Source organism: Lupinus angustifolius, chromosome LG10 (genome assembly GCF_001865875.1).
Source record: "Lupinus angustifolius cultivar Tanjil chromosome LG10, LupAngTanjil_v1.0, whole genome shotgun sequence".
Lineage (NCBI taxonomy): Eukaryota > Viridiplantae > Streptophyta > Magnoliopsida > Fabales > Fabaceae > Lupinus > Lupinus angustifolius.
Genome location: NC_032018.1, coordinates 5267851 through 5290342, shown reverse-complemented (window position 1 = coordinate 5290342; position 22492 = coordinate 5267851). Strand labels below are relative to the sequence as shown.

The window sequence follows — 22492 nt, the reverse complement described above, 5'->3', positions numbered from 1 at the left end:
CCGATGAATATGTAATATTTTAGATAACACAAATTACATTACATATCTATGTGAAGCTAGTTTTATGAAAGAAGGTGATGCCCATTTGATGTTCTAAAGATATAATTTGTAGAAAAATATTTAATAATTAGTTGGTGTTCATCTAATATTTCAAGGGGACAGATAATATTGTACTCTTTCTTGAAAATATTGGTAGAGTGTTAGTAAAACAAAAAAATCATACCAAACAAAGTGTAAACTTTTCAATGTGATTCCGGATTTCGTGCATCTTCCCATCTTACCTAAATCTTCAACTCCTCTCTATAGGTATAATTTTTGTTGTTGTTGAGCGTTTATCACTTTTAAGTCATAAAAAAGTATTAGCTAAACTGGTAGAACTCCAAGAAAAAAATGTGAGAAGTTAAATTCTAATAATTATATAATTTTCTCCTTTATCCCATAAAAGATATTGCTTACAAAAACTTAATCCCCAAAATCAAACAATTCTCAATCACATATTTTGCCTAAAAAATATTTTTTATTGAGAAAAAACATATATATGCAATAAGAGATGGTCTGATGGTTAGAGTAAATGCTTTAAAAAATGAAGTTGTGGTTCAATTCTCATCCACAATAAATTAAAAAAAAAATTACAAAATAATCTAATAATTACAGTGAAGAGTTGAAATGAAAAATATTAATAGTTTAAGTTCCACACATAATAAATACTAACATATTAATATTTGTCAATAAAAAAATATAATTATTAACTATTTTTATTTTATCTTATTAATATATTATATATTTATGTGATGGCCAACTAATATAACATGCCTCGTAAACACCGGTTAAGTTAACTAACCTGGGGTTGTGTAATGCCAGTTGTTGACATAATGGAACCTTCATGTTCAGTTCACAAAAAATAATGCAAACGCAACGATCAAGGCGCAACCTAATGCATATGTGAGTGCGACACTTAACATACTCGATCCAAACCTTCATCAATCGTCCTCTCTTTCACACTCCAAACCTGGATTAACTTCAACAATGCTAAGAAACGAAATCGTTGGTTCAAGGAGCGCGAGGCATAGCAATACCACCACCGTATCGAATAAAGTTCTTGTGGCGGTGAAGGCGGAGAGAGTGATCTCCAACACCGCATTGGCTTGGGCACTCACTCATGTCGTTCACTCAAGCGATTCTATCACTCTCCTCGCTGTCTATTCTGCTGAGAAAACTGGTAATTATCAATTATTAATGGTTCAATTTTGATAAGGGAAGTGTAATTGGATTTTGATTGTAGGGAGAAGATTTTGGAGTTTTTCGAAACTTACTGGAGACTGTTCGAGCAGCCGCGAGGGGAAGTTGCCGGAGCGGATTTCTGATATCTCCGAATCTTGTTCTCAGATGATCCTCCAATTGCAAAATCAAATTGAGGTAACTTTTGAATTTACCTAAACTGTAGAAAATATAGTTCACTTCATTCTTAACTTTCTCAGATTGAACAGTATCGTTACATTGAGTTGACTTTACACAAAAAATTAATCTAGTTTAACTTAGTCCTATTCTCATCTTAATTGATTAACCCCGATCCGATTACGAATGCAGTTTTTAAACAATGCTTTCCGGTTGTTGCTGAAGTTTCTTACTTTCTTAACGTTTAGCTCAGAGGAAACGACTTTTTTACTCGATTAATCGGTTATTTTAAAATCCTTTTGCGCTGTCGTTTTCTCATGTTCGTTTTCTGCTGTCGAAAATTGATACTGATTCTACTATGTATAAAGTAAGTAGTAGTTTATCATATTTTTCATTTAATCTAACAGGCATTGGAATTTCTCTTATTTAATCACTTTAATTACACAACTTTATTTTAGAGGGTTTTTATTTGTTTTAGAGAAACAGCACGATAATATTTAAAATGTCCCTTTTTAAACCTTAAATTAGTAAGTATCATTTGCATTGTTTTATCCTTTGCTTTTATAATACCATTTTATTAAAATGTACTAGTATATATCTTCTATGGCAAAAAAAAAAGAATATGTATATTCTCAAATCTTTTTCAGCAATGTGTCAGAGTTGAAGAAGTTTCTGATTTCTTGATCCAAGCTGTACTTGCTTCACTGTAGGATGTTGAATTCCCATGTGATTTAGAAATCTTGTCTTGATATAGTGTTATCAATAATTGCACATGCATAAAGTTTCAGTGTACCAACCAGATAAAAATATTAGTGTTAATTGAATAATGAATTGACAATTATTATCCGATAATGACAGCGGAAAAAAGGCTTGCGTGGTCAGATAATATTTATCTAATTGAAGTGAAAAGGCTACAACTATAAGAGAAATACAATGAAATCAAATATTCTGTTTCAATTAATTTACATTGTTAAAACATGTTACAGCTACAACTCTACTGTTGTTATTTATTTTTAATTAATTTACATTGTTAAAACATGTTACAACTCTACTGTTTTGCTTCCTATTAATTAATTTACATTGTTAGAACATGTTACGGCTACAAATTTACTGGATAGTTAAAAATGGCTGGAATGTGAGAATTTATTATCAGAGAAATACAATGAAAGCACATATTTGGTTTGCCCCCTAATAAAACTTCCAGGTTGAATAATGATAGGGTTGCATAGCCACAACTTACAACATAAATCTTGAACAAGAGCAATTGAATTTTAAAATTGGAGTGATGTTATATCATTCTATAAAATTAACCTGCAAATTATGTTACCATAAAATTATATGTAACTTGTAAAATCAATTATGAATGGCAATAGTATAATATTTTGACAAATGTCACCTTCATACGTGTAGGAGAATTTATACAGATATATAATTTTTCTCTAAATTGGGGTAGATTGGTGATAAGATTAAACTTGTTATCAAAAATGTATATACTAGAGGGGAAAGGAAAGTTTGGTTTAATAATAACAAACTTCCCTCTTTGCCCTTAGACAGTTAGTTAGTGAGAGGAGAGTCTATAAATAGAAAGTGGTTAGTTTGGAGGGAGTTAGTTAGGGTAAGCTCACTAATTTGGAATCAGCTAGGATTGGATCGTGGGATCCAAGTTCTTTCTCTATTCTTCTATTCTTCTTGTAACACACTCTTCTTCAATAAAATTTACCTAGAACTCTAACGGAATCACATTGATTCTGGGTTAGGGGCAATTCTTTTCCATTCTTATTGTTCTAATTCTTTCCCTAATTGATACCAGTGTTATCACTCGTATCAGAGCACCATTCTTGGTGCCCGAGGGTTGGAAAATCACGATTTCTCTTGCTGCTCTTGTGTATGGTATCCACGAGAAGTATGGCGATAGTTGGGGCCATTAGAGAGAGGAGGTTCGTATACGGTTGGAATTGAATGAGGCACGTATGAAGAGAACTGAGGAATTAGTAGCTGTCATCGCTGGCAAATTAGGGATTGGAAAAGGGGCCAATTCTCTCGACGGAGGCAGTGATCACGAAGACGAAAGTGAAAGCCATGGGATTCGTCACCTCAAGTGGAGGAGGTTGGATAAACCTATATTTGTGGGAGATATGCTCATAGATGGGTACAACGATTGGAACAATACTTCACTATGAGAGGCATTACTGCAGAGGAAAAAATGCAAGCTACAATGGTGGCCTTAGAAGGAAAAGCCTTAAGTTGGTTCCAATGGTGGGAGAGATGTAACCCTAAACCCACTTGGGAAGGTTTCAAGCTAGCTGTGATTAGGAGGTTCCAACCTTCTATGGTACATAACCCCTTTGAACTGCTTCTGTCCTTAAAGCATGAAGGAGGGGTTGAAGCCTATGTGGAAGAATTTGAGAAGTACGCAGAAGCTTTAAAACAAATTAATCAAGAGTTTGTTAAGGGGGTTTTCCTTAATGGGCTAAAGGAAGAAATAAGGGTGGACGTTAGGTTGTATGAATTGGGGACTCTACCTAAAATCATACAGAAGGCTCTTTTGATTGAACAAAAGAACATGGTGGTTAATAGGAGGCCAATGTCAAGTGTCATCAAGACTGGAGGGTATTTTCGAGGGGATCAGTGAATAAGGTGGTCACTTTGAATTCCACTCTATCTGGTGGGAGTAAAAAGGAAGGATCCTCTATTGGTAGTGTGGGAGGGGGACTCAGAACCCTACAAGAAGGTGATAGTTCTAGAAACAGGGGTGAATTCAAGAGATTGTCAGTTGTAGAGATGAAGGACAAGAGGGAAATGGGATTATATTTTAGATGAGATGAACCCTTTTCTAGGGATCACATATGCAAACACAAACAATTGAGAATACTTCTTATGCCCGAGGAGGAAGAAGAGGGGAAGAATGCTTGAGAGAGGGGGTTGAATCCTTCAATTTCTTACAACTATCATTGTACTCAATGAAGGGGTTAACATCAGTAAAATCCTAGAAGATAGGAGGGGAGTTGAAGGAGGTTCCAGTAGTGATCATAATTGATTTAGGATCTCACACAATTTCATATCTCAGGAGTTGGTGCAGAGGGTGAAATTAGAAGTTGATAGGATAAAATCTTATGTAGTGGAGGTGGGGGATGGTCACCACATCAAGTGCCAGGGTAAGTGTTCACAGCTTAAGCTCGATATCCAACAATTAGAGGTACAACGAGATTTCTATTTGTTTGGTTTAAAAGGGGTTGACCTGGTGTTGGGGCTAGAATGGTTGGCCAGCTTGGCAGAGGAGAAAGCTGATTTTGGGAAGATGAGGTTATCAGTGTCAAATGGGACTTTGTAGTCATTTTTGTAGGGGGCCTACACTGTCTAAGGCAAAATTGTCATTGGGTGCTTTTATGCAAGTCTTATTGGAGGAGGGTGAAGAATGGTTCAGTGTGAGACAGATCCGTACGGAAGAACTCAGAGGGTACCCCTTGAAATCAGTAATGTGGTGCAACAATTCGAAGAGGTGTTTCAGGATCTAGTAGGGCTACCCCCTTCAAGACAACATGATCATGCCATTCACTTGAAGGAGGGGGCTGATATCCCTAACATTAGACCTTATAGATGCCCCTAGTACCAGAAGGCAGAGATTGAAAGATTGGTGGTTGAGATGCTTGAGGCAGAGGTCATCAGATCTAGCATAAGTTCCTATTCAAGTCCAATCATATTGGTGAAGAAAAAAGATGGGGGATAGAGGTTTTTTGTGGATTATAGGGCCCTTAATAGGATCATTGTGCCCAACAAATTTCCTATTCCATTGATTGAAGAATTATTGGATGGGTTGGGAAATGCTAGGGTTTTCTCTAAGCTTGACTTGAAGTCAGGTTACCATCAAATTTGAATGAGGAATGAAGATATAGGAAAGACAACTTTCAGAACATGAAGGCACTATGAGTTCCTGATTATGCCATTTGGCTTAACCAATACTCCTTCTCCCTTCCAAGCATTGATGAATGAGGTACTTAAGCCCTACTTAAGAAAATTTATTTTGGTTTTTTTTATGATATTCTTGTATATAGTTCAGATATAGCTATTCATAGCAAACATCTTCAATTGGTATTAGAAGTTTTGATTAAGCATTCACTAAGAGCAAACTTAAAAAAGTGCAGTTTTGGGCAATCTAGCATAGAATACTTGGGCATATTATCTCTGAAGGAAGGGTAGTTGCTGATGAATCAAAGGTTGAAGCAGTTAGCTCTTGGCCAAAGCCTACTACTCTCAAGAGTTTGAGGTTTTTTTTAGGTTTGTCAGGGTATTATAGAAGGTTTGTTAAGGATTATGGCAAGATTTCAAAACCCTTGACTAACCTTCTAAGAAAGGATGCTTTTAAATGGAGTGAAGTGGCCACAATTGCTTTTGAAGAGCTTAAGAAGGCTATGATGCAATTACCCTGCTAGCAATTCCTGATTTTTCTAAGGAATTTATGGTGGAAATAGATGCTTCTAGCAAGGGTTTGGGGGTTGTTCTAATGCAAGAGGGGAAGCCCCTAGCCTTCTAGAGTCAAGGTTTATCTATCAAGGCTCAACAAAAGTCAGTTTATGAGAGAGAATTAATGGCCTTGGTCCAAGCTATCCAAAAGTGGAAGCATTATCTGCTAGGAAGGCACTTTGTGATAAGGACAGACCAGAGTAGTTTAAAGTTTCTTACTGAGCAAAGGTTGTTCTCTGAAGAACAATTCAAGTGGGCTGTTAAATTGATTGGTTTAGACTTTGGGATTCAATACAAGCCAGACAAAGAGAACTCTGCAGCAGATGGTCTGTCCACAAAGGTCTTGTTTTCTGCCATTTCAATGATTTCTAATGAAGATGCGGGTTCTTGGGTGGCAGAATTACAGCAAGATCCTAAGTGGAATGGGTTGATGCAGGAATTGTTAGCTGACCCTACTTCTCATCCAGGTTTTGAACTGAGGAATGGAATCTTGTACTACAAGGAAAGGTTGGTATTGTTAAGAAATTCTCATAGAATTCCCCTTATCCTAGCAGAATGCCATGAGACTCCTATGGGTGGTCATTCTGGTCACTTTAGGACTTGGATTGCAAATTTTCTGTTTTGGGTAGGGATGAAGAAAGATATCAAGGCCTTTGTGGAAGCCTGTGAAGTTTGCCAAAGAAACAAGTACTACATTGTGTCCCCTGCTGGATTACTACAATCCTTACCTATTCCCCAACAGGTATGGATGGATATCTCCATGGACTTCATAGGAGGCTTACCAAGAATTAAAGGGATGGATACCATTTATATGGTGGTGGACAGGTTAATCAAGTATGCCAACTTCTTTACTCTAGGGCACCTTTATTCTGCTAAGGATGTGACTACCTTATTTCTCAAAGAGGTAGTCAAGCTACATGGTTTCTCTACTACCATAGTTTCTGATAGAGACATTTTGTTCCTTAGTAAATTCTGGAAGGAGCTCTTCAAAATGGCAGACACTCAGCTTAAACTCAGCACCTCATACCATCCACAAACAGATAGTCAAACAGAGGTAACTAATAGGTGCTTGGAAACCTATTTTGAGGTGTTTTGTAGGATCTAAGCCTAACAATGGATTAAATGGTTGCATTGGGGTCACTTTTTCCTTTTTTCCTATTGTTCTTTTTTTGCAAGTAAAATAAAGGAGACTTCAAAAAATTAAAGGATTATTTCGTTCCTAATAGTTGGTTCAATACCAATTACAATGGGTCTTCTGGGATGTCACCTTTTAGAGCTTTATATGGTAGGGATCCCCCTGTGTTTCTTAAAGCAAGAACTTTTCCTTCTAGGGTGGAAGAAGTGAACCAGCTAATGACTGACAGAGATGAGATTCTAGAAGAATTAAAAGCTAACTTAGCTAAGGCCCAGAACTTGATGAAGCAAGCTGCAAACAAACATAGTAGAAAAGTTAAGTCTGAAGAGGAAGATTGGGTGTACTTAAAATTGCAGCCCTACAACTTGAAGTCAATAGCAGCTAGGCCCTATGCCAAATTGGCCCCTAGATACTATGGTCCCTTCAAGATAGTTAAGAAGTTGAGTTATGTGGCCTATCAACTAGCTTTACCAGAATACTCACTAATTCATCTTGTGTTTCACATTTCTCTATTGAAGAAGGCTATTAAACCTAACCAAATAGCACAACCACTGCCTCCTATGCTAAATGAAGAACATGAGTTAACAGTGGCACCAGAAGATATCAAGGACAGTAAGGAAGATCTTCAAGGAAATTTGGAAGTACTTGTCAAGTGGTAAGACTTACCAGAGCATGAATCAACCTGGGAACTAGGTGCAACCATACAAGACCAATTCCCAGATTTTGCCACTTGAGGACAAGCTAGTTGTAAAAGGGGGTAATGATAACACTAAACTTGTTATAAAAAATGTATATACTAGAGGGGAAAGGAAAGTTTGGTTTAATAATAACAAACTTCCCTCTTTGCCCTTAGACAGTTAGTTAGTGGGGGAGAGTCTATAAATAGAACGTGGTTAGTTTGGAGGGAGTTAGTTAGGAGTAAGCTCACTGATTTGGAATCAGAAGCTGGGATTGGATCATGGGATTCAAGTTCTTTCTCTATTCTTCTATTCTTCTTGTAACACACTCTTCTTCAATAAAATTTACCTAGAACCCTAACAGAATCAAATTGATTCTGGGTTAGGGGCAATTCTTTTCCATTCTAATTCTTTCCCTAATTGATACCAGTGTTATCAATTGGTCTGACTAAAGTTTGTCATAAGAGAGGATTGCCCATAAAAAATGCTACTATCTTGGTATGGCAAAGTATATTGATTTGTTTCAGTTTTTCTATAAATGCAGGTTAGAGTTAAGATTAAGGTGGTCACGGGTACTCCCAGTGGTGCTGTAGCTGCTGAAGCAAGATGGAGTGGCTCTCAGTGGGTCATACTGGACAAGTAATTAAAAATCAAAAAGTATTTCTTTTTTCTGAGCTATTAGTTTGTTGAGTTGATTGCAAATATGTTTTCTCATACCTTACTATAAAGGTTATTCATGAGCCTTCACCTGATAAAATAAGCTATTAGGATAGCTGTCCTTAACATTATAGTAGCATTGATATAGTGTTAAGGGCCTTAAATGAATTTATTACAGGCATCAAAGAACTGACTAGCTAGACTTAAGGGCCTTAAATGAGGCCTTTGCATGAGGTTAATCATATTCAATTTATATAGGCATATAGCCACTTCATGACATACCACTCTGTTTGAATTGCTAAATAGGATTTCATTGAATAACTTTATAGCTGTATTATTACATTACTACCAATAAAAAACAAGTATAATTATTTGGTGCTTCATACCCAAATGAAATATTTGTTAGTGAACTTCTCTTTACTTTGCTGAAACAGGAAATTAAAGCAAGAAGTAAAACATTGCATGGATGAACTCCAGTGTAGCATTGTGGTGATGAATGGCTCACATCCAAAAATCCTCAGGCTTAACTTAGAATGCTCAGATGAACTCCAAACTCCTTTTTACTCTGCTGCTTCTTCACCAGGTATAGAAATTGGAAAGCTAAAAGATTACAGGTTGAAGCATTCCACGCCAGTGAGTAGCCCTGAAGAAGCAGGTACCTCTGTTACCAGAACCATTGGAGTAAATTCAGTGTCAAGTTCCGACTCAGTGACTTCTCTTTTCCTAGTCTATAAGCAAAACCCTCTGTATGAAGGTCAGGGACCACAGAAAAGAACACACAAACCAATCTATGATCTAAAAGATTCATTTAACGTCCAACCACCACTGTACTTTGATTTAGAAAGGGATACGTCTCCCACTTCGTGGGCACACCCAACGCCATCATCTGTATCTAGTGATAACAAGAATGTATTTTGGACTCCTCAAAACCACATTATGAATGAGAAGCTTAAGAAACCTGAAAACAAAACAACTATTCAAAGAACAAAATCTCCAAATTCTAAAACTTTACTTGAGAATTTTATCCATTGTGATCAAGAAAGGAGGACAAATGAACTTGGGTTTAATTTTAACCACGATCAAAGTAGAAGTTATGTCAATAACTCGTGCAGCAGAGATAATACCATTCCTTTGGGAAGAACTTGTTCTATACCTCCTCCCTTATGCTCTCGGTGTCAGAATAAAGCACCATTGTTTGGAAAGCCTCCGAGACGGTTTTTGTATGATGAGCTAGAGGAAGCTACTGATATGTTCTCAGATGTGAATTTTATAGCTGAAGGTGGATTTGGTGTAGTTCACAAAGGAATGCTCAGAGATGGCCAGGTTATTGCAGTCAAACAGTTAAAGTTTAGTGGCTCTCAAGCTGATCTTGATTTCTGCAGGGAAGTTAGGCTTTTGAGCTGTGCACAACACAGAAATATTGTATTGCTGATAGGATTTTGTACAGAGGGAAATTTGAGGATATTAGTTTATGAATATGTATGCAATGGATCTTTGGACCTCTACTTACAAGGTATTTATGTACTACCTTTCTTCATTTCAATTATTTAGCTATTGAATCCAATTTTGAATTCTTTTTGTATTTGAATGTTTCTCCAACTTTTGAAGATAAATTCAGATCAAAGTTTATTATGTTTTGTGTATTGACAGGAGAGAGTATGCTTTTGGATTGCAACTCACGCTTGAGGATAGCAATTGGAGTTGCACGAGGATTGCGTTACCTTCATGAAGATTGTAGAGTTGGTTCTATAGTGCACAGAGACCTTCGACCCAAAAATATACTCTTAACCCATGACTTTGAACCTCTGGTAACTGCACTGGTCATTCCACTTTTTGTAGCCAGAATATGATATTTTTTGGCTCACAGTCCTTTGCTAATGTGTAGTTTTTATTTTAAAAATTTTCATGGCATGGTAATGCATAATTTTTGGATGAGTGTAAAAAACTAAGTCACACTCACAGTAATTGAAATTAAATTAAGTTAATGCTTCTTTGACAAGATTAAAAATGAAGGTAAAAGAATTCATTAATTTTATTTGTAAAACAGTATTAAAAGTGCATGCATGAATTTTACACATACTAAACATTTACCCGAAATCTAATCATTTACCATTAACTTAGGTGGCTGATTTTGGGCTTGCTAGATGGCACACAGAATGGAATATAAATACTGAAGATCGAGTTATAGGAGCTTCAGGGTATTTATATATATTTATGCATGTTTATATATTTTATATACACACACATGTATATATATATTCACACACACATATATATATATATATATATATATATATATTCACATATATGCAGTCAATATATGAACATCATTATTCTGATTCTGATCAAGCTTGCCTTGCATAAACCTAGGTATCTTGCACCAGAGTATCTTGAAGCTGGAAATCTTACATATAAAGTGGATGTATACGCATTTGGAATTGTTCTACTAGAGTTAATAACAGGTTGCAGAATTTGTGACTTGGAACGTTTCAATGGACACTGCTTTCTTTCTGAATGGTTTCACCCTCTACGCATGTTGGAGCCCAATCACATCTTAGAAAATGTTCGATCTCTCAACACATGTTTTGATTCTAAGACTTCACTGGAATTTAATCTTCCACTACAAGCTATGGCACGAGCTGCTTCATTGTGTCTACGTCTGGATCCTGATGCCAGACCTCCAATGTCAAAGGTCTGATTGCCCTGAATTATTTATTAAAATGTATCTATTTTTGCTATGATTTAATATTCAATGATAAGCACTGATATACATATGATAATGTACATCCACGTGCAACACTTTTGTGACACTTTGTGCTAGAAGCATGAAAAATGTCATGAAAGTGCCCCTCCCTTGTGTACATGAGAAGTTTTTGTTCAATGATAGATGGAATAGAATGGAATGGAAGAAATGTAACAGTGAAATAAAATTACATAACCATTATTTAGTTATTTCATGACAGTATACTGTGGAATGTGATGAAAAAAAGTTGGTTCCTTCTCATTCCATCTCCTACTCCTAGATTGGAAATATTTAATGACTCCATTTTATTTTGCTCTGTTTAATCAATGTCCATCTATCCGCTATGAAGCAAATTATGGACTGATAATCATCTCTGAATTGTAGATCCTCATAGTGCTGGAAGGGGGTGATCCAATTCGTCCTATGGGTCTAGACTTCAATTCAGTTGGTAACACAAGTGGCCATTTAAGAGGGTTAACATCGCATGCTCCACCTAAAGGTACAATAAGTCATTCTCGTGGACTATCACACTGATGATTGATCATTCATTAGGGTCTTGTGCCAGAGGATCTATTATTGGTTTCTTTGTGAGCTGCAAAGTGCATATAGTAACAGTATCCATTCAGTTGAAGCTTGAATCTGTCTCATAAGCACATAGAAATATTCACATAATCACATTACTTGATGGTATATTGTCATTATTCTTTTTTAAACATAAGTTTACTATTCATGTGAGGGGATCTTTGTCTTCCCTCTATTTTCTCTTGGTTCTGGAGGGAAATCCCCAAACTGGTTGTTCAACCTGAGAACGTTAATAAGTGTCAGTTTCAAATTGCAGAGCTAGTTCGCATTTGAAACAAATCACATCACAAATTCACCATTTAAAGTATATATATATATATATATATATATATATATATATGTATTTTATTCACCGCATTTTCCCCATGTGCTACAACTCCCTTAGCTTATATATGGTTGAAGCATCTTTTTTCGCAACTATTGTTAGTTTGTTAGTTCATTCTGTTTTTAGAAAATTAGTTTTCTAGTTGAATAACTAGATATTATAAATAACATATTTGTATTTGTAATCAATGTATATTAATACACACATCTCTTTCTATTCAGTTTTCATTGTTGCATAATTCCATTGAATTTGCTTATCTCTCGACTTCTGCCATATTCTTCTTCATCTTGATTCAACTTCTTTCATTCTTTCTCCAACAAATTGGTATCCGGGCAAGGTTGATCCTATACCTAAACACATTATTCTTTCTTCTATTCTCATCATCATGTTCTAACTTCTTCTCTTCTCCAATCATGGGTCACTCAAGCACAAACTTTCCAACAAAACTTCATGTTCTTGATGGCAAGAACTGGAACCGATGGAGCATTCAGATTAAAGCAATCTTGAGCTTTCAAGAAATCACAGAAATAGTAGAAGAAGGATACCCTGAGCTCACTGCAAAAGCAACAGAGCAACAAAGTGCCTTGTTCAAGGAGAACAAAAGAAAGGATTGCAAGGCAATGTGTTTACTTCATTAATGTGTAGATGAAGCACAATTTGAGAAAATTTCAACAACAAGGATTGCACAAGAAGCTTGGGGAATCTTGGAGAAGGATAACAAAGGAACATAACAATTAAAAAAGGTTAGATTACAAACTATGAGGAGACATTATGAGCTAATGCAGATAGATTCTAATGAAAGGGTGGCACAATTCTGCAATAGGATCATCAACCACACAAATGCAATGAAAGCATATGGTGAGTTGATCACTGATCAGACTATAGTAGAGAAGATATTAAAAACATTGACTCCTAGATTTGATCACATTGTAGTAGCAATTGAAGAGTCTAAAAAGCTTGAAGAATTAAGGGTTGAAGAACTCAAGGTTCCCTCGAGGCTCATGAGCAAAGGCTCATAGAGAGATTCATAGAAAAGCCAATTGAACAGGCCCTGCAAGCCCAAACTTCTAGAAGAGGAAGCTACTATGGCAGGAATGGAAATAGAAACCAAGGTAGAGGAAGAGACTTCAAGGCTAGGAATACAAATCAAGATCAAGAAAAACTTAATCAAGATCAGTCCATGAGCTTCACAAGAAGAAGAGGTTTCAATGCAGGTAGGGGTGGTAAGAAGAGGATTGATAGGAAGAAAATTAAATGCTTCAATTGCAATAAAATTGGACATTTTTCTGCTGAATGTCAAGCAGTGCCAAGACAGTTTGATGGCAAACATCACAGTGAAGCACACATGGTGAAGGAGGAAATGGAAGACAAAGATGATAGTCTTGTATTGTTGATGACGACAACAAGCCAAAAAGAAAGAGGTGAGGAGGTATGGTACATAGACTCTGGCTGTTCCAATCACATGACAGACCATAGAGATTAGTTAGTTAACTTTGACTCAAGCAAGAAGAGCAAGGTCAGATTTCTAGATAACAGATTGATTCAAGTTGAGGGCACTAGTGATGTAATGATAGAAAAGAAGGATGGTAGGAAGGTTATGATAACTGATGTACTATTTGTGTCCAACATGAGGAACAACCTAATCAGCTTGGGACAATTACTTGAGAAATGTTTTTCAGTGAACATGCAAGAAGGATGCTTGGAAGTATTTGACTCTACTAAGAGAAAGATAATGAGGGCTCCTCTAACTCAAAACAGAACCTTCCAGGTAAATCTAAATGCAATTGAGTCTCAATGCTTTAATATGGAGATTATGTTCAATAATGAATGGTTGTGGCACATGAGACTTGGTCACCTTAACTTTAAGGATCTAAGTCTCATGAAGAACAAAGAAATGGTCATTGGCCTGCCTACAATACATATGCCCAAGGAAGTATGTGATAGTTGTCTAATTAGTAAGCAGTCTTGATCATCTTTAAGCAATTTCACTCCATCAAGAGCCAACAATCTATTACACATAATATACTCAGATGTATGTGGACCACTTGAGGTTCCTTCTCTAGGTGGAAATAGATACTTCATGATACTAGTTGATGATTATAGCAGAAAACTATGGTTGTATTTGATCAAAGCAAAAGGTGATGTGTATGCAACATTCAGATACTTCAAGAGCATGATTGAGAAACAATCTGAGAAATCAATCAAAATCTTGAGGACAGATGGAGGATATGAATATACTTCCAAAGATTTTGAGGTTTTCTACAAGGAGAATAGGATCATACATGAAGTCACAGCCCTGTATACTCCTCAACATAATGGAGTGGCTGAAAGAAGAAATAGAATCATTCTAAACATGGTTAGAAGCATGCTAAGGAGTAGAGACTTGCCACAAAGCCTATGAGGAAAGGCTGCAACTACAACAGCCTTTTTTTTGGAATCATTGTCCAACAAAGAGAATTGATTTTAAGGTTCCTGAAGAGGTATGGACAGGTGTTAAACCATTAGTGAGGCACTTCAGGATCTTTATGCTACAAGCACACCCCTCATCAAAGAAGAAAAAAACTAGATTATAAGAGTGAAGCAATGGTCTTTGTTGGCTATCATCCCACTGGCTCATACAAGTTGCTCAATCCAAGAACAAATCAAGTAACATTCAGTAGAGATGTGCACGTTGTTGAGTCAAGCTCCTGGAAAGAAGAAAGACAAGGGCCTACACCTAATGCTCAAATTTCCCTTGATTGGAAGGACAATGATCATAGTGATGAAGAGCCTCAAGTAGTAAGTGAAGTTGAGCCTCAAGTAGTGAGTGAAGTTGAGCCTCAATTAGAGACACCAACTAATAGAACTGATGAAGGAAGGCCTACAAGGAGGACAAACCTACCTGCCAGACTCAGAGACTGTCTAATATCACCTGTTGATGTTGTTAATAGTGAAGGGGAATTAGTGCAATTCATTGTTATGTTTGCATATGCAGAGCCTACCTCTATTGAAGAAGCAGTAAACATCTAAGTATGGAAAGAGGCAATGCAGGAGGAACTGAGATCAATTAACAAGAACTAAACATGGGAATTAGTACAATCTCCAACAGAGAAGAAACCCATAGCAGTAAAATGGGTTTTTAAGACTAAAGTAAATCCCGATGGCACCACTGCAAAACACAAAGCCAGACTTATTGCAAAAGGCTTTATGCAGAAGGAGGGAATTGATTTCTCAGAGGTCTTTGCACCAGTTGCAAGATTAGAAACAGTTAATAGTGGCCTTAGCAAGCAAGAACAATTGGGAGATGTGGCAACTAGATGTGAAATCTACATTTCTAAATGGACCCCTTGAAGAGAAGGTATATGTCCATCAGCCTCTAGGATTTGTGATAGAAGGCAGTGAGAACAAAGTCTACAAGTTGAGGAAAACTTTGTATGGCCTAAGGCAAGCACCAAGAGCTTGGAATAAGAGGATTGATGTCTTTTTCTCAAGCTCAGGATTCAAGAAGTGTGATGTAGAGCATGGAGTGTACATCAAGACCATGAGCAATCTTGATACTCTAATCATCTTCTTAGATGTAGATGATTTACTCATCACATGTAACAACTCAAGAGGTATTGAAGAAGTGAAAGTAAGGCTAAAATCATAATTCAAGATGACTGATATGGGAAGGTTGGCATACTTTCTTGGCATGGAATTCAAACAGGGTGAGAGAGGAATCTTCATGCACCAAAAAAAGCACATACATGATGTCCTGGATAAGTTCAACATGCTGAGTTGTAATGTTGCTAAGACACCAGCAGAGTTGAATTTGAAACTAGACAATGGTGACAATGAGCCTACAGTTGATAGCATATTGTATAGGCAAATGGTTGGTTGCCTAAGGTTCATTTGCCATACCAGGCTTGAAATTTCATATAGTGTGGGCTTGGTAAGTAGGTTTATGAATGATCCAAGGAAGCCACACATAGTGGCAGCTAAAAGAATCCTAAGGTACTTAAGAGGAACCAAAGATTTTGGAATCCTATTCTCCAATCAGACAACGTAAGTCAGCCTGTAACTCATTGTATACTCTGATTCTGACTGGAATGGTGATCTATTGAAAAGAAAGAACATTATGGGCTATGTCTTTTTGCTATATGGATCTCCTATCTCATGGTGCTCTAAGAAACAAGAAGTGGTAGCATTATCTACTTGTGAAGCTGAGTACATTTTAGCTTGTCATGCAGCTTGTCAGACTCTTTGGTTGATTTCTCTACTTGAGGAATGGAAGATTGAATTCAGTGGCACAGTTGAGCTGCAAGTAGATAACAAATCTGTCATCAATCTTGTTGCACATGGAAGAAGCAAACACATAGAGAGGAAGTACAATTTCCTAATAGATCAAGTTGGAAGAGGCAAGATAAACTTGAAGCATTGCAAAACATTGGTGCAAATTGCAGATATAATGACTAAGTCATTAAGAGGAGAAAGGTTTAGAGACTTGAGAAGGTTAATAAATGTTGTGTGCTTGTAGTGTGCATGAATTACAGGAGAGTGCTAGAAGTTTGTTAATTCATTCTGTTTTTAGAAAGTTAGTTTTTCTAGTTGAATAACTAAATACTATAAATATCATATTTGTATTTACAATCAATGTATGTCAATACACACATCTCTTTCTATTCAGTTTTCATTGCTGCATAATTCCTTTGAAATTGCTTGTCTCTCTCTACTTTTATCATATTCTTCTTCATCTTGATTCAACTTCTTTCATTCTTTCTCCAACAACTATCTTATAGTATTGGTGGTATTACAAATGTATAATCCATCCTTATTTCTAGTTCACTAAAATAAAATCAAATATCTTCATATCTACTAATGTGGAAAATGTATGTAGTTGATCGGGCATTTCAGGAAGAGGGTCGTACTTTTTTGTAGTTGATAGAGAGAGTCTAAAGTCTAAATTATTGTTGTTTGAAACTGTGATTATATCTAAAAAAGGTAAAAAAAATTAAAATCTATACTTAAAAAAATCTAATAATTAATATGGAAAGTCATATTTTAAGAGTGTAATATTTACGCACTTATATATAGTCAGTATATTATTTACTACTCATTTATATTACTTTTTTGAAGAGTTAATGATGATTAAAAATCAATAGTAGATGATAAACTAACATTATATAAAACTTTTATACTATTAATATAATACATTTTTTTCTCTAGTTTTAAAGGAAAGAAAATGGTATACCTAAACGCTTTGATCAACTCTATAAAATTACAAGAGTAGTTAATAGTTAATTCATGAAAGGTACACAAACGCTTTGTCAAGTATATAAAATTATAATAAATAATAGTCAATTCACGAAAGAGACAATATTAATTCATGGCATGTGAATTACAACCATTCCCGTTTTGAAAGCATGATATATTTCAATAAAAGAAAAGCTAAGCATATATCTGATGACTAGCTTGTTCTTCTGGTTTTTTTACCCTCTCCAACCCTACTATTCTTATTCAAATTACATAACATAAATAGAGATATTCTCTCAACCATATCATTATTCCCCATCTAAATCTTGCATAATCCACCAATCAAAGTCAGCATACATAAATTAATCAATCATCTAGTAAAGACACTTGGCAGGGACATAAAAGGGGACATTTGTGATAGATGTGTTGTCATAAATCCTGCACAGTAACCAACCATAATGATGCAAAAATATGACAACAGTCCTCTCCTCCACATTTAGAATACTCTAGATAGATCAATTCCTCCTCTCATGATTGGGTCGACCAGAAGAAGAATAACTCCCATCAGATTCAGAAGGTGGAAATGAATCCCCATCAGAAACCATGTGGTGTTGCGGCATCTGATTATTCGCTTCAGAAACACTCCACACTTTTACTGACTTATCCAAACTCCCACTATACACAACCCACCGCGGATCACCCCTCGCCGCCGCCTCTCTATCCTCCTCCACCGCCAGACACTTCACCGGACCGTCGTGCCCAGTCAGCACAGACATGCACGTGTGAATTACCCCATCCCTTTTCCACACACATATAGTCTTATCAGCAGAGCCACTAAAAACCAAAGTACCAGCCGCAGCGAGACAAAGAACCGCAAGCTTATGACCCTTAAGGACCCCACCATGCGCAAATTGCTTCTCAAGTTCCCAAAAATTAACCAACCCATCACTGGACCCACAATACACAATCGAACCGGTTGTGTTAACCGCTAACGCCGTTACAGCACATTCTTGCTTAAGAAGCGTTTGAACTGCCTCATGCTTTGTTCCTTTCCCACGCTGCTCCCTTTTCCAAACCTTAACGGTTCCGTCAGCTGAACCAGAGAAAACAAACCCTTCTATGCCGCAAACGACAGAGTTTACGGCGTCGTCATGAGCCGCAATTGATTCCAAGCATTTAGAATCAGAAATTCTCCAAACCTTAATTGTTCTGTCCCATGAAGCTGAATAGAGATAAGCTTTGTCGTTTGAGAGACTCAAGCATGAAACAGCGTCGGAGTGTTTAATCCAGAGTGCAGTACGGTGTTTTCGGACTTCAACATAGTTACTAGGTTTGATTGAACTCTTGAAGATGTCTTTCAACGTTGGCAATGTTCCTGCACGCTTGTGAACGCTAGGGTTTTTTGGTGAAACTTTCCAGACTCGGATTTTACCGTCTTGGTGACCGGTAAATATTTTCTGACCAGAGATTATAATCGCTTTAACCAAACCACTATTTGCTTTGAATCCGCAAAACTCATGCAGATTCTTCCAAACCCTGATATTCTTCGAATCTGAACCTGTGTATAAAAGATCACCAGTGGCTGCTAATGAATAAATATGTCCCTCTTCACGAACAAGGGAACCTATGAGAGCATTTTGTCGAGCGGCTTCATCGTAATTCTGAGACCATTGTGGCTTTGAGAAAGGTGAATTAGTTGTTTGGTTCCATGGTGACATCATCATGGGTGAGCCCTCGCTACTCATGCGAGTAGGGTCGTAGAAGTATGGGCTCATTGGTGATTGGGCACTGCTGTTACGGTATTCTTCGTCGCTAAATGCTTCAGTTGTTGACATTCTTGGAGGCTCAGAGTTCATGAATTGGGGACGTGGAATGGTGTTGGTTTCCATGGTTGTTGAATTTATTATCAAAATCTATATATGTTGTTCCTCATTCACCGATCAAGAAGCTGGAGGCAGTAGAAAAGATTGTGATGAAATTTGAAACTGCCACCAGAAAAATGCGAATGAGAGAACAAGGAACAGAAAAAAATGAAGAGTTTGATTGGTTGGTTGGCAAAGAGGAAATAGAGGAAGTTAAAGAATACGAAAAAGATTCTAATGGCGGGAGAGGAGAGAGAAGGTGTAAAACTATATATAGATTATTAGAATATGAATTAATGGTATATATGATTGGGTCAATCATACGCTAACACTAACACGTAATAGAAATGTTAATTTAAGTTAGGTCCAGGATATTCTGTTTACTTTGGTAAAATATAGTTTTGCTTTAGTTGGTAGAATGCTTAGAATATGATGGCATCATGAACGTTGTGTTTTGTGTTCTATTTTAAGATGACATGGGTAACGTTCTTTGACTAATAACACATTCTACGACAAAAAATGTAATGTTTGTAGCCCCTCTTCTATCGGAGAGATCAACAAGGATACCCAATACCCATTGCGTTGTTGGCTAATGTCCTCAATTATGATTATGAAGATTCACTTTTTTTATTATTATATATACACAAGTGGAACAATAATGTTTACATAAGTGTTGTATATAAAATTCTTATATAAAAATCATGTTACATGTGCGTAGACAAAGTTTATTCCAGACCATCGTTTTTGTCTTCAACGTGATTTCTTTTATATTAAAACTAACAACTTACCCGTGCATCAGCATGAGACAATACTTTTTTGCTGTAAGATTAATAATACATATTACATACATATACATTTATATTGTTAAGAAACACATGTCATTCGTGCATTTGTATTTTAATAACACATATGTGACCCGTATATTCGTATGATTAAAAACACACATGTTATCTGTACATTCGCATTACTAAGAAAACACATGTTACTTATGCATTCGCATAGTTAAAACACATATTACTCATACATTTACATTATTAAAAATACACATCTTACTACCTGTATATTTGCATGTTCAAGCACATAAAGAAAATAAATGACAATTTTTAATTTGAATTTTCTAATGGAAATAGCAAATTGAAAGTCTGAAACACGATACCATGTTATTTTTATTAAAATAAATATTTTAAAATTTATAGAAAATGAAATGATTTTTTCAATTTTAAATGCAGTTTTTTAATGAAAAAATGGAAATCAAATCGTTATATTATATGAGTTTTTTTTATTATGAATATATTTTGAAGTTATAAAAAACTTCAATTTGGAATTTGATTTTTTTTAATTATAATAGAGAAAAATTAAAATTCAAAGAATCTGAAATATTAAAATGGGGGAAAAGTGTCACAAAACTTTGATAAGGTGAAAAATACAATTATAGTTTGAATGTGAAAAATGATTTCAATTTAATCTAATGTTCAGTGTCTATTGCATTTTAACATAACAAAAACCAAACGATAATTAGTATTAAATTATTAACATATCTAAACGCTAATTAGTATTAAATTATTAACATATAAAATATATAAAAAGTAAGGATAATGTGGGAAGGTACATAGTAATAACATATAATATTTTGGGAGGGAAAAAATATGAGAAGGAAGTGACATGTAGCATGAAGGGGAAAATGTGAGGAGGAGATGAGTTTTTTTTTTATTTCTTAATTAATAACATAGAACATTTTAGGAGAACATTTTAGGAGGGGAAAATGTGAGGAGGAGGTGACATGTGGCATGAAGGGAAAACATGTGAGGAGAATGTGACATATAGCATGAAAGAATTTTTTTTATTATATTGTTAATAGAATAGATGGGAGACTAATCTTTGATATGACATTTAATCAAATGATTAAGAAGTTTGGCAATATTAACATTTACCTATAGGTAGCGAGCTTTTATTGGATGGCTGGTGGTACATTAATATTACATAAAGAAAATGCAAGTTAATCTTATTAGATTACTATTATATTTATGAAACATATACATTGACAACAACAATTCTGAAAGATATATGGATAGTTTAAGATTGAAAGTTAATTAATAATTATATAGTCACTTAAAAAATTAGGAAAAGAGTATAAATACAGTTTTGCAATCAATTGTTTGGATTTTTCAAAACTCCATGGAAATCACAATGAAATATTTTTTCTTCTAGAAAGTGGTGTATGGTGAAACATAGGACAAAATATACATTATTCATCAATATCCTTATTTAGCAATTCCTTTGACATTATATATAGTTGAACAAACATTGCCACGATATGAGAGAAAAAAATACACTTCTTTTATTATTTTGGGAAACGTAAATAGATACCGATCCCACAATCTGCCACTATAACTTTCCTTTCGCTGAGAACCTCACATGGAGGAATCTTGAGGTTTGTTTGTGCTCTAGAATTTTTCCTCTTTCAGTTGTCCCATATAGCAATGATTTGCATGCTAGACATGAATCATTTTCTGTCTTAACTAATATAAATAATTTTACTAACCAATGGACAATTATTTATACGGTTTAAGATTAATAGTCTCAATCATATATGATATATCTATCATTGATAAATTTATTGAATAATTAATTTTAAATTATTAATATAACAAATAATGGATTTGATTGCGACCATTAATTCTATAACATTTAATAAATTCTTGTAACCAATGCTCACGTTAATGAAAAAGTAAGTTATATTGGAAAAAGTATAACATTGTTTGATTATTTGATACATTAAATATATAATTTTAAGATAAATTACTTTCTTTTTCCCCTTTAATCTATGTAAGCACAAATTATTATTCACCATATAAATGGGGAAAAGTTTTGCTTTAAATGCAAGTCTCGAAAGGAAGAAAAAAGCACAATGAAGAATATTAAAATAGTAGGAGTTAGACATGAATGAGAATGAAAATTTTGAATAAGAACAAAGGTGAAAGAATAAAGAATGAGAATCAAAACATACTTATTAGAATAATATTTCTCATTATCATATTGATTATTGAATGGATACAATGAAATCTTTTAATAAAAGGAAGAAAAACACTAACTACCCTAACATCTAAACTAACTAACCAACTAATCCTTTTTGGTACTAGAAACTAATAACAACTCAACAATGTAATATATCATATTCACATAGTATAATTTACATTGATACAATATATTTCAATTGCTCCCCTCAAGCTAGAGAGTAAAAATTTTAAACTCACATCTTGGAATTGATTTGAAGCAATAACAACTCAACAATATAATCTCTCATATTCACATATACTAATATTTATATTGATACAATATATGTTAAAATGGCAGGAGCTATGAACAATCTTGATAAAACAAGAAAGAATGTGAAATGAATGAATAATATTCTCATTATTGACTTAAATGAAAAAGTGAGTCAAT

At 35.2% G+C, this 22492-nt stretch overlaps 2 protein-coding genes across 4 annotated transcripts; one reads left to right on the top strand and one right to left on the bottom strand.

Annotated features, from left to right (window-relative positions):
• Positions 809–11969, top strand: LOC109358835 (inactive protein kinase SELMODRAFT_444075-like). 3 transcript variants are annotated; one of them, XM_019603305.1, is made up of 9 exons: positions 809–1219; positions 1283–1416; positions 8213–8307; positions 8760–8980; positions 9053–9838; positions 9976–10133; positions 10447–10523; positions 10696–11017; positions 11453–11969. In XM_019603305.1, the coding sequence occupies exons 1-9, from the start codon at positions 1027–1029 to the stop codon at positions 11600–11602; spliced, it is 2136 nt and encodes a 711-aa protein (XP_019458850.1). In that variant the 5' UTR covers positions 809–1026; the 3' UTR covers positions 11603–11969. The 3 variants fall into 3 exon arrangements, with proteins under 3 accessions (XP_019458850.1, XP_019458849.1, XP_019458851.1); XM_019603304.1 differs by having other exon boundaries at positions 8760–9838; positions 11453–11968; XM_019603306.1 differs by lacking the exon at positions 809–1219 and having other exon boundaries at positions 1398–1416; positions 8213–8325; positions 8760–9838; positions 11453–11968.
• LOC109357686 (guanine nucleotide-binding protein subunit beta-like protein) lies at positions 17295–19284 on the bottom strand. Its single transcript, XM_019601693.1, has one exon. The coding sequence runs from the start codon at positions 19073–19075 to the stop codon at positions 17702–17704; it is 1374 nt and encodes a 457-aa protein (XP_019457238.1). The 5' UTR covers positions 19076–19284; the 3' UTR covers positions 17295–17701.